The following is a 14,172-nucleotide window of genomic DNA, read 5'->3' as shown; positions in this document are numbered from 1 at the left end:
TTTGTTGATCAAGGCTACTATGTACCACCAACGACTGGAATATATACATTCTGTGCACTTGTTGATAACGGGGCTTATTTTTTCCTTGGCGATGGGAACGCGTTCGATTGTGATACAGGTGTTATCAATCCGGCCTCCACACCACTTATGCAACATTTCTATCCTGAGCCGACGAAATGTATTACCAAGTACTTAGCGGCCGGTTTTGCCTACCCCTTCCGCTACGTTTACGGCCAGATTTTAGCCGGACCGTATTACAACTATTTTACCGTTTCACTACCAGGCCAACCTGTTATTAACCCTAGTGACTCTTCGCCTGATGATTTTACTGGTCGCGCTTATCCCCTCCTCTGTATACCGGATAAAATAGTTACAACTACAGTACCTGGAAGCATAGTCGGTACTCAAACAGTTACACCAGCAACAGGCTGCACTCACCCCTGTACTACTAGTGTGATCGTTACGGAATTTCCTACGGGGGCATGTGTTCTCGCTACCTTGCAACCCTCTTGTGCGCCTAGCTCACCATCTGGATTTAAGTCATACTACTATCCAAATGAAAATAGTGTTGCTGGCCTCGGTTCTGTATCTGGACGCGGTCCAAACAGCTATCTTAACCAAACTCCAATAGCTGAACGGCTTACTAACAGGATCTCGTTTGGATCAGTTGCATTATTCAGCGTCCCAGTAAATACAGATAACTTTTCATTTGTTGATCAAGGCTACTATGTACCACCAACGACTGGAATATATACATTCTGTGCACTTGTTGATAACGGGGCTTATTTTTTCCTTGGCGACGGGAACGCGTTCGATTGTGATACAGGTGTTATCAATCCGGCCTCCATACCACTTATGCAACATTTCTACCCTGAGCCGACGAAATGTATTACCAAGTACTTAGCGGCCGGTTTTGCCTACCCCTTCCGCTACGTTTACGGCCAGGTTGTAGCCGGACCGTATTATAACTATTTTACCGTTTCACTACCAGGCCAACCTGTTATTAACCCTAGTGACTCTTCGCCTGATGATTTTACTGGCCGCGCATATCCGCTCCTCTGTGTTCCAGATAAGATAGTTACAACAACAGTCCCTGGAAGTATAGTCGGTACCCGAACAGTTACACCAGCAACAGGCTGCACTCACCCCTGTACTACTAGTGTGATCGTTACGGAATTTCCTACGGGGGCATGTGTTCTTGCTACCTTGCAACCCTCTTGTGCACCCAGCTCACCATCTGGATTTAATATATACTACTATCCAAATGAAAATAGTGTTTCTGGTCTCGGCTCTGCCACTGGACGCGGTCCAAACAGTTATCTTAGCCTATCTCCAATAGCACAATCACTTACTAACAGAATCTCATTCGGATCGGTTGCATTATTCAACGTCCCAGTAACTACAGATAACTTTTCATTTGTTGATCAAGGCTACTATGTACCACCAACGACTGGAGTATATACTTTCTGTATACTTGTTGATAATGGGGCTTTTCTTTTCCTTGGCGATGGAAACGCGTTCGATTGTGATACAGGTGTTGTTAATCCGGCTTCGATACCACTCATGGAAAATTACCTTACGAACCCGAAGAGATGTATTTCCAAGTACTTGGCGGCCGGCTTTGCCTACCCCTTCCGATATGTTTACGGCCAGGTTGTAGCCGGACCGTATTACAACTATTTTACCGTTTCACTACCAGGCCAACCTGTTATTGAACCTAGTTCCTCTTCCCCTGATGATTTTTCCGGTCGCGCTTATCCGCTCCTTTGTGGTTGATGCAGTATGCGAAGTGTATAATATTATACTATTGTACCGTTAGATATGAATGCTTGTGCAAAATTTATTGGGAAGTCTCTATACTATGGCTCATTACATAGCTTGAATAATACAAATTTCCTATTATGTTATCTTGCCCTATAGTAGTATTTCATGCACTAATTTGCTTCGCTATAACGTAAATACTGAAACATAGAGAGAAACTGTTAATAGGCGCGATTGTTATGGTCTTGGGCTATGCCTAAGTATAATTGTCAGAAGTTCGGTAAATAAAATGATTTTTTGTGTGTATATATTGAACAGGGCAAATGAATGCGTGGGCAAAGTAACCTAGACTAGGATTACGAAATCGCAACCTTGCCATTACGAAGAGGATGAGTAGGACGCAACTGCACAACCTCCTTTTTCCTCTCTTCGTACCAAATTGAATCAATAAATGGTATCTCTTGCTATCAGTTTCCCCCAGAACCGAGCCAACACAATTAAACATATGAAAATACCATCAGTATTCAAAAAGACTGGCATCTATCCTAGTGTTGCTAAAGTAGTTGGGAGTTCTATCCCCTGTAAATACTTCTAGCTAGTGTTAGTACGTAGGTTATCCAACCTTTTACTATAGGTAAAATCATCCAAGGTGATTCAAATTCTCTCCGATCGGTTGGGCCTGTAATATTGGTGGCTCTAATACGGCTGCAATATCACCAAGGTAGTTGTCTCCTGTTTCTTCCTGTCACAAGTTTTAGCAATAAATAGTGCAGTTAATGGAAACAGTAATACTACTCTGGAACTGTTGGTTCGGTTCTGGGGGAAACTGGTAACAAGAGATCTCTTCTAATGGATTCAATTTGGTACGAAAGGAGAGAAAAGAGGCTGCCCCTGAGCGGCCACTTTTATCCTCTCTGTAATCGTGCCCCACACGATTACGTGATCCTAGTCTACTATTGGCCACTATATACATACAACACACAGGAACTGTCGAAAGGATTGGAGATAACAATGTATGGATTATATCTTGGTTGATTGTATCGTCCTTGTTCCCCCTAATTTCAGGTCGGGCCAAGGTAGGATATGCATAATTATTCAAGTTGCACTGGTAGAGACCGTTTCCTTATTCCCTTGGACATCGGCTGCCTATCCTAGAAACATCCTCTGACTTTTGGTTGTTATTCTGGATTACTGACCGATAATAGGAATTGTGTGTATATATTAACTCATGGGATCCAATAGCCACACGGGTACCCGTGCACCTAAGATTACAATCATATTATGTAAGCCTGTTTACTACTTAACGCGTCGCGTATACAATAATAAAATGCATTACAATAAATAACCTTACAATAAATAATCTTACAATAAATAACCTTACAACTCAATACACCAAAGTATATATACAATGCAGTCAACTACAGTACCTAATTGATTTCCAGACGACTGTCTCCCTCCTGAAGGTAGCTATAACTCTCGAAATGCCTTAATTAAGGCAATTAATATATGGGCAGCACCGCGAGGCTATGCATTTATAGCAGGAAGGTCAACAAAAGAGAAATCTGGAAGGATTTCCGTTATATTTGCTTATAATTGCAGCCGTTGCTCTCCGAATACCTTTCGAGAACAAGAACGACAGCGAAAGACTAGTACACGAAGTACTTCCTGCCAATTTTCAGTTTTGGCAAAACAAAGCCTTGATAAGATATCCTGGTCTTTACGATATCGACCCTATAGCCAATTTGCTATCTATAACCACAAGCCAAGCATACACCAATCTGCTCATCCAGTATATCGAAAAATATCTACAAAAGAGATTCCGGCCATAGTGGTCTTTTTCTAATGAGCGTCTTCCTCACTGTAGGCCTGCTTAGACACAGTGTTCTTCCTGCTTGGACACAGTGGCCTCTGACAAGAAGCTTTGTTCCCTTGTCTGCTCGGACTAAACCTATTCCGAGCCCTTATGCATCTAATCGTATGATTAGTGTAACACACTACGACAAAATAAAGCTGCATATAATTGGTGCCTTGACTGGAAGTATATGACAAAGCATTGTACGACTCTAACAGGCTCAAGAAAATGGACCAAAGAAGAGATGATGGCGTATTTGGATTGGGAAGATTCTGAGAATAATCGTCTTGATGCCCAGGTAGCTGAGGAGATTATTGTACAACCCTTTCCAAGTAGACGAGGAATGGGCGAGCTTTAGAGGGTTTGCAAGAAAGATGTTAAGGAGCAGCAGGCGTTTTATTCAGATAAATAATTATCGAATGTATGTATTTATATTTTATTGTATAGTTATTGTACTCTGTAAAGGTAATAATAATATTGTATAAGTAATGCGTTTTATTGTACGCGCGACGCGTTAAGTAAGTAGTAAATGATGCTTACATAATATTATTATAATGTTACTTAGATGCACGGGTACCCGTGCGCCTATTGGATCCCCCGTGCGATTACAGAGGGGATAGGTAGGTCGCGTTACTGCAACCTCCTTTTCCTCCCTTCGTACCAAATTGAATCAATGAAAGAGATCTCCTGTTACCAGTTTCCCCCAGAACCGAACCAACGTTGCCCCTAATTCTCTCCGCCAGGGCCGCGACTGAAATTGGGTGCAATCCCAATGCGGTAATGCATTAATAATACATAAGTGCCGCATCCATCCTGACTGTACTGTACGGAGTACTGTACCTTTACAGTAAATGTTCTTGTGCTGTACTCCGTAAGTACTTTAATGCAACAGAGAGAAAAGGGGGTCCGCTCTGACTAGGGCTACAACGAATCAATGATCGTGAGATGGGTCAGAATCAATCTATTGGTGTTCTTCTTGATGATGGTGTTGCCAACCACAAGGTGTCCTCTGGGCCTGCTTAAATAGGCGCAGATGTGGACACCGCTACGTAACTAACTACCCGGACTTTAACCCCGTTACAGGCCTGTTGACGCGTCGGCGCGACATACTTCGTATATGTACTGAGTACATTTGGCGTAGTTGTACTCCGTACAAGTACTTACAGTTCTTGCACTTGTACTCTAATTATAGCATTTAGCACACTCACCTATCCTATCGGTATTGTCTTAACGTAATAGGCACATATATAATGCATATACATGTCCGTATTACCTATATACTTACACGTAACAGCTACTTGTACATGTGGTGCGGCTATTATCGGCACAGTTGATGGATGGTAGGTACCTTGTTGCACTAATAATTTTGCTGAGACAAAAAGTACTTTACGTCGCTTGTGCGGAACTTGGTCATGACACGGTTGGATTAGGGTGGCGTAGTAGGCCCATAAACATACCCTCCCATGTTCTAAACCTTTTGCTTACAACCAATAGGGGTCCATTCTTATAGCATCCTAGTTATCTCCCAGACTTCATGTACAGTATGTGCATGTTTGCATAATTTCCAGCAAGTCGTTGCAGTATGCATTCTTTTGCTTACCGAGCCATGACCGTGCAGTATCTATCAACTTCTTCATTTGATCTCAAGAGCATCTAGCCGTTACAAGAGCGAGGAAATTACATAGGCAACAATTCACTTATCTCTCCTCCTGATAGCAATCTGTTCCGAGTCATTTACCTAAGTCTTAAAATAGATTTGCCCAGCTCATGTATTTTGCGCACTGCCATGCTTGCTTTTCAGCTATACAGGTAGCCGGCCCACTTAAGGTTGTTTATAGATAGTTTGTACGAAGGTGTACACACTACCTTTATGCATATTTAAACAGTCGTGAATATTGTTATAAAATAATTTCTTGCAAGTCAATGCAGTGTATTTGTAATTTCTCCCCGAGTTATTATAGTTCTGTATCTACCAATTTATTTATTTCATCGCAATAGCATCTAGCCGATACGGGAACGAGGAAATCACGTCGGCGATGATTCACTTATCAATCCTCGCATGGCTTGCTGCCACTGCCTTAACGACGCTTGGCGCAGTGGCCGCCGCTGATCCGACAATTCCTAATGCGTTTGTCTTTGAGGTAGAGGGCAATAAAGTAAGCTGCGTTCAGATAATTCGGGTTAATCCCAGTTAGAAGCTGATATCGGTCTTGGCCACTCCAGCAGTTTGCCCCCTTGCTGTCGTACGCCAAGAACGTGGGAGTTTTGCGATTCGTCTACAAATATAAGCATTTCAAGGGCTTTTCTGTCCAGTTTAACGACGTAGGAAATGCATACGAAACTGCCGCTTACATTGCGAAGCTATATGATTCCGTCATTAAATATTTCCCCGTCCGCCAGCTCCAGCTGCACCCGCCCAAGTCGAGGACCGATTTGACTGACATGAAACCATCTGGGAAGTTTATGCGGAAGCATAAGCATACCCTTACTAACCAGACGGTTGATACTTCCCCCCCCCCCATGTTATGACCCAGATAGATATGCTTCGGGCAAAAGGGTATACTGGGAAGGGCTACAAGATTGCGATTATCGATGATGGTGTAAGCAATATGAAATAGTCCTCCTTGCGCCTGTATTAACCTTGCCTAGGTCGATTTCACCCACCCAGACCTTGGTGGCTGCTTTGGCAAGGGCTGTCTTGTATCTTTTGGTGCCGACCTTATCGGTTGTATGTTGTATGTATATAGTGGCCAATAGTAGACTAGGATCACGTGATCGTGTGGGGCACGATCACAGAGAGGATAAAAGTGGCCGCTCAGGGGCAGCCTCTTTTCCCTCCTTTCGTACCAAATTGAATCCATTGAAAGAGATCTCTTGTTACCAGTTTCCCCCAGAACCGAACCAACACTAATCAGTGCTGTGTGTAAAGAACAGCGCAGATTGGCAAGGCTTGAAGAGGATCACGATACTACTACCCGTTTCCTACCATAGAAGCCTGGTAGCAGTACGCGACTAAAAGGGTCAGATTCACCGGGTATCCGTTCGTAAATTCAGCAGACGGGCCTGATACCTAGAGTTTGATTGCTACAACAAGATAAAGACTATCTTTTCGTCTACACCTCAGGCCATTAGATATATTTACCTTGTGCCTAGAGACCTATTTACTAGATTTCTAGGAGTGTCATATCACACAACAACCAACAATCCCAGTACGACCGTACGTCATTGCCTCCGATTACCCCGCACCGAAATACGTCATACTGCACAACCCGCAATAAGTGTACGCTTCCAACAAGGACACGTAACCCACTTCCCCACTTCCTACAGTACCAGTACAACAAGTCAGAATAAAACCACAATACAGAAAAACAATTAGAAACAAATACATATAATAAAAACAATAAATACAATAATTACAATGGACGCATCAAGTGACTACCAACGGTCAACACCAGAAGACCAGGAAAGAACAATGGCATACGTTTTGGAGGGTGCAGATTGCGATCAGACAATTGCAAAGCTGCTAAAGGCCGAATATATCGATATTGACTTAATCCCTAACAAGGATGCATCAGTACCATTTTTAAATACCTATGCTATTCGAGCTATTGCAAGTTACCGACGGAACAAGAAACTATCAACAGAAGCAGCATATATCGATTTCCAGACAGATTTCAAGGACTGGACTATAGATATGTTTGAACGCCTCCATGCTACGGTAAGAAAACTACTCCGAAATGCCTTACGCTATAACGGTATATATACAGGCACAATGCGCGCAGGTATATCACGTCAGCTAGTACAGGTAATTAACAGTACAGAATTATTGGAATGGAATACTAAAGATCTAGAGAGCTGTCTTATAGATTGCTCACCATTCTTTAGGAACGTTATTAATAAAACAATTAATAACAGCAATAACCAAGATCTATCGACTATTATTGTTAATAACCCAAGTCGTAATACAGTAAGTAACTCAGATAACAGTACAGTACCACAAACTCCCGATTCAAGGGATACAATAAGACAATCGACCGTACTACCGACCGATAATACACAATACGATACCATACAACCGACCGATAATATACAGTACGATACTGTACGACCGACCGAGAAAATACAATACGATACATCGTACCGATTCCGAACAGCAGAAACTACGATTCCAATAAATACAGCAGAAACTACAATTCCAACAAATATAGCAGAAACTACAATTCCAATAAATCCAATAATTCAACAAAATACAATTCCAGCAAATACTATAACTACAGAAAATACAGACTTAGTACCACAAGTACTACAGATATATCGAGGAGGGAATGCACTAGTTAATGCTAAGAATTGCCGGGAATTTTCAAAGGCGTGGAAACCAGAATATATGTATTCGGGAGAACTATATTATATTTTGGACGATACAGTTGAACAGTTTCAGGAAGTATGTGAAGAGGCGGGAATACAGCCAAACCAGTATTATGCAGTTTTTAAAAAGGTATTTACAGGCAAGGCACAGAGATGGGTCCAAAGGCATGTGCGATCAAAGTGGACTTTCGGGCAAATGTACGATGCAGTTAAGCAGGAATTTGAGTCAAATATTACTAAACAGGCATATTTCCACGAATGGTCAACAATTACATTTACAGCAATCAGAAACCAAGAAGCAAGTACAGGCAAGGACTTACAGGATATCTTACGGGAACTAACGGACAGAATACAACTATGCCAGCGAGCATTAGGTCCCGGATTTATGGGAGACGATATATTAATTGCTGCAGTAATTCGGGCATGTAGGAATGTACCGGAATTGGAACAGACTTTTACAAGACCTACAACAACATTCAGGGCATTATACGCCGATTTACGTACATCAATACATGCATATAACGAAAAACATACAGAGACCTATTTTATTAATCGGAGATATAATAATAATAACAACTACCGTAACCAGGGTAATAGGCAAGGCACCTACCAAGGTAGCAAGCAAGGCACCTACCAAGGTAGCAAGCAAGGCACCTACCAAGGCACCTACCAAGGCACCGACCAAGGCACCGACCAAGGCACCTACCAAGGCAGCAACCGAGGCACCTACAAAGGCACCAATCAGGGCACCTACCAAGGCACACTAAATAGGCCACCACACAAGTGGAAGAAAAAGTGTTATATCTGCAACAAGACTGGGTGCTGGATGCGGAACCATACATTAGAGGAACAACAACACGCAATTAGTCGATGGAAACAGGAACGTAAATTCTCAGGCAATAATACACAACAGTTTGCATTATATCTTACGGAATACGAAGGTGGACCAGATAATGACGATAGTGACGAATGCACTACAGGTACTGTAACACCCGAAGATACAGCAATTATACAGTACACCGATCAGGGGTACCTCCTCCTAAGACTACAGATACAGTAGTCCAGGTACAACACTTCCTTATCGACAGGTATTCAGACCACCAATTCCAAGGCATTCTTCCAGATACAGGAGCAGCGGAACACTCAACTGGAGGGTATAACCAATTTCGGGCACTGCAACGAGAAACTACATTACAACTTAACCAAACACGTGCAGGGGAAGTAACTGTACAATTTGGAGATGCAGAACCAATTAAATCTATTGGTACTGTGGAAGTCAAAACACCAATTGGTGTAATAACATTCCATATTATGCGAACCAAAACACCATTCCTACTATGCCTACGAGACCTAGACCGACTAGGGGCATACTTTAATTCACAGAAGAATAAAATCGTTAAATACACCAAGACCGGCAAGATTACGATACCAGTAACTAGGAAATGGGGACACCCATGGTTTTCACTAAGACCGGAAGAAAACGCAGCTATCTATTTAACAGATGTACAAATACGCCAAATACACCGACGATTTGGGCACCCATCAGTTAATAAATTATACAATTTACTGCAACGCTCCGGTAACGATATCGAATATGACCGGATTGCACTAATGAACAAATTCTGCCACTATTGCCAAATCAAGGGGAACGCACCTACTAGATTTAAATTTACGTTAAAGGACGATATGGAATTTAACTATAACATTATCGTAGATGTTATGGACCTGGATAGCAATAAAACCCTTCATGTAGTAGATGCCGCAACAGCATTTCAAGCTGCAAGATTTCTACCCGATATAACTCCACAGGCTACCTGGGAGAAGTTACGAGAATGCTGGATTGATACATACTTAGGACCTCCTGATATACTAACTACAGATGCGGGTACTAATTTTACTGCATCTGCATTCCGGGCAGAAGCACGATTAATGGGAATCATATACCACCAAGTACCGACAGAGGCACATTGGTCAGTTGGTAAAATTGAACGGTACCACCGACTACTACGCCGGGCCTACCAAATTATAGGTAAAGAACTAGGAGAATTGGCTACAAAGGAGGCCGTATTACAAATGGCTGTAAAGGCTGTAAATAATACGGCAGGACCTAATGGGCTAGTGCCAACACTCCTTGTTTTTGGTGCTTTACCAAGACTGCATATGGATTCACCACCTTCAGCAGGAACGGTAAAACGCGCAAAGGCTTTAGATGATGCAATGCGGGAACTGCGGGCTATGTATGCTAAGACAAAGGTAAATAGTACACTACGGGCCCGTAACGGTCCCGATACTACTGCAGTACTACCATTATTACTACCGATTGGTAGTAACGTTCTAGTATACCGTACGGCTAAAGGATCAGAACGAGCGGGATGGACCGGACCTTATAAAGTAATGGGTGTTGATAACGCTAATATTCGTGTGGATATCGGTACTAAGATATCGACCTTCCGGAATAGTTGCGTTAAACCGTATTACGAAGACTCTAGTACGGTAGAGGCAACCGATACACCAGTTGCCGCAACTACTACCCGCCGTAACGCAGATACACCAGTTGCCGTAACGACTACTCAACGCAACCTAGATACAGCACCTACTATACAACGTAATCCAGATACACTAAGTACTGCAACTGGTACTATACACTATAAGCCAAATACACTAGGTACACCAGTTACAGTACCTACAATACGTCGTTACCCTCTACGGACTACGCGGCAGCAAACATCCTATAACGAGGATTTTGCACAGCTATTTGCTACTATACAGATACTGGATATGCATAATACGTTCCTATCGCAGAAAGAACACAAGGACAGGGAATTATCCCTACAGTTACGTGCACAGGGAAAGATTACTACTGCCGGCGAACCGTTTGAATTATCTGATGCTACTAAAATCGATAGCCTTATTGGCCGTAGTATTATTATACCTATCCAATTCGACCCTACGGTACACAAGACCCGAATCTTTGGCCTGCGACTAGTACGGGAAATAAAGGATAAGGCTACTGATATTCCGTTTGAGAAATCCCGACTAGTGGTACAAGGCCATAGTGACTACGAAAAACGGTTTATTTTAACACAGTCTCCGACTATCCTCCGCTGTAGCCAGCGCCTGGTATTGGCTATTGCCCCAATGCTACAGCAACATTACAAATTCCAACTAGCACTACGGGACATTACGCAGGCATATACCCAATCAGCTACACCATTATACCGCGAAATACTAGCTAGACCACCTCGGGAAATTAAAAATAGGTACCCAGAGGGTACTATATTCCGCGTTATGCGACCATTATACGGGATCCCAGAGGCCGGAGCACATTGGTTCCTTACGTACCAGAACCACCATAGGGAACAGCTAGAAATGGATCAAAGCAGCTACGACCCATGCCTAATGGTATCACGTCCCGATAATACAGCTATTGGTATTATAGGCATGCAGACTGATGATACAATACAACTGGGTAATAATGCATTTATGGAAAGAGAAGACCACAGTCTACAGAAACACAATATTACTGCAAAGCCGAAGACAATACTAACAGATGGATCCGTTAAGGATTTTAATAGTCTGCAGATTAGTATTGAAAACGGCACTATCAATACACGCCAGAAAGGTCAGGCAAATATCCTTCAACTAGTCGATGAAGATAATCCCGACCGCAACCAGCAATATATCCAACAACGGGCACGTGGAGCCTACCTAGCCTCAATTTGTCAACCAGAGGCAGCAACGGACTATTCGGTAGCAGCACAGGCACAATTACCTACCGATAGCGATATTATTGCACTTAACAAACGCATACAATGGCAATTAGACCATAAGGACCGTGGACTACGATTTCTACCATTAGCCATAACGGACCTGAAGATGTTTATATTTGCGGATAGATTATTTGCCAATAACCAAGACTTAACCTCCCAGATTGGCTATATTATTGTATTGGCCAACGAAACGGAACACACAGATGAGCAGTTCAAAATACAGGGTAACATTATACATTGGTCATCTACCAAGTGTAAACGAGTTACTAGGAGTGTACTTGCTTCCGAGATATACGGTACAGTATCGGCGTTGGATATGGGCTATGTATTAACCCAAACAGTCAATACTATTGCTAGCCGACTACAGATACCGACTATCCCTCTTATTATGTGTACGGACTCGTATTCGCTCTACGAATGCCTAGTTAAACTAGGATCAACAACCGAGAAGAGGTTAATGATTGACATTATGGCAATACGACAGAGCTACGAGCGACGGGAGATATCTGAAATCCGTTGGATTAACGGTAGCGATAACCCAGCCGACGCAATGACAAAGGTCCAGCCTAATAAGGTACTGGAACGACTAGTATCTACGAATCAGATAGATATACGTATCGAAGGTTGGGTCGATAGGGAGTAGAAGGAGCAGGTAGGATTTAAGCACTTTTTAAAGAGCTGCCTGTGTGTGTTGTATGTATATAGTGGCCAATAGTAGACTAGGATCACGTGATCGTGTGGGGCACGATCACAGAGAGGATAAAAGTAGCCGCTTAGGGGCAGCCTCTTTTCCCTCCTTTCGTACCAAATTGAATCCATTGAAAGAGATCTCTTGTTACCAGTTTCCCCCAGAACCGAACCAACAATATATATCCTCTGGGGATCAATACTTCCGTGAATGGTAGTGCATGCGATACGCTGCCTGATACTACTCCCGACCTAAGCTACAGGATTGTCTTAATAATGTATTCGACCAAGCACTGCCCTTTATCACATCAAATGCGGAGTGCTGTGGCCAAGGGGGGTAGGTATTTCATGGTATACCCTGATCCAGCATCGGTAAATGCGAAAGTAGATACATATTTTGATGATCGCATCCTTGCCTTTGGTATGGTACATTCAGATATTGGAGTACATTGGACCGAAGCGGTAACGCACGGTAAGAAGGTTACTCTAATGATGCCTAGCTCCAATTCGTCGGATTATCATCTAATCTCTCGACCAAATAATGCTACTGGCGGTGCTGTTAGCCTATTCTCTACTTGGGGTCCAACTTGGGATATGGAGGTTAAGCCCCAAGTCGGAGGCCCTGGTGGTGATATTATCTCTACGTACCCTATGGCCTTGGGCGGTTATTCAATACTATCTGGAACGTCAATGTCCACGCCGATGGTAGCGGGTATCATTGCGCTCATCGCCGAGGCTCGTGGTACATTGGATCGAAAAATAATTAACAGCTTGCTATCCTCTACTGCAAAACCTCAGCTATTTCACGATGGCCGAAGGTTCTACGACTACTATGCCCCAGTAGCACAGCAAGGGGGTGGACTCGTTCAAGCCTACGATGCAGCCTTTGCAACAGCGATTCTGGAACCTTCTGCAATATCGTTTAATGACACAGATAACTTTTTATCATCAGTTAAGGTATCAATTCGTAATATTGGTCACAAGGCGATCACATATACGATTTCTTATATACCAGCAATTACTGTATACGCCCTAAATGAGAGTGCTAGTATTGCTCAGTTCCCAAACGAACTTACCAGGATACGGGCTACAGCAAGTATAGCTTTCAACCAAGACTCTATTACCTTGAACCCCAGCGATTCATCTTCCTTCGAAGTACGAGCAAGCCCCCCTTTGGGTCTCGACACCAAGCGCCTACCCTACTGGTCTGGCTGGATTATTATCAACAGTACGGATGATACTTCAATATCCATATCTTACCAAGGTATTACCGGCTCACTTCGTAATGCCACGGTTCTGAGGCCCGAGAATGCTTGGATCGCACGTGCCAATGGTACGTCCCGTGCTGAAATTCAAGCGAACGAATTCTTTGTACTCCCGGCATCAGGCGGCAAGAACAATACGCCGGCGGTACTACCTTCAATAGCTATGAAGCCAACCCTTGGGACGCCCCTTGTATCGGCTTATATTGTGCCTATGGTGAGCCAGCCCAAGAACCTGACCGTGGAACACTGGGGATTCAAGACAATCGGTCAGCCTTTTGGCTTCCCCAAGAAGTATTTGAGTCCTGGATTGTATAACAACTGGCAGTGGGGCGGTAGGCTCGACACTGGAGAGTATGCGCCTGCAGGAAAGTATAAGATTGTCATCTGCGCATTACGGATATTTGGCAATGCTACCAAGCAGACTGATTGGGATGTTAAAGAAACACTACCGTTCTCTATTCACTATCAGTAG

The 14,172-nt window shown here is 43.1% G+C and overlaps 1 protein-coding gene and 2 pseudogenes across 1 annotated transcript; all 3 read left to right on the top strand.

Moving 5' to 3' along the window:
- The first annotated feature begins 7,031 nt into the window (after nt 1–7,031).
- DCS_03344 lies at nt 7,032–7,331 on the top strand (annotated as a pseudogene).
- Nucleotides 7,332–8,567: 1,236 nt separating this feature from the next.
- DCS_03343 lies at nt 8,568–8,745 on the top strand (annotated as a pseudogene).
- Nucleotides 8,746–12,711: 3,966 nt separating this feature from the next.
- DCS_03342 (uncharacterized protein) lies at nt 12,712–14,172 on the top strand (the record flags this gene model as incomplete). Its single annotated transcript, XM_040800663.1, has 1 exon — nt 12,712–14,172. One exon carries the CDS (start codon nt 12,712–12,714, stop codon nt 14,170–14,172), a length of 1,461 nt encoding a protein of 486 aa, XP_040655696.1.

The sequence above is a fragment of the Drechmeria coniospora genome, chromosome 02, assembly GCF_001625195.1.
Source record: "Drechmeria coniospora strain ARSEF 6962 chromosome 02, whole genome shotgun sequence".
NCBI classification, from domain to species: Eukaryota; Fungi; Ascomycota; class Sordariomycetes; order Hypocreales; family Ophiocordycipitaceae; genus Drechmeria; species Drechmeria coniospora.
Note: the sequence above shows the minus strand (reverse complement) of the source record. Positions and strands in the feature narration are given on the sequence as shown.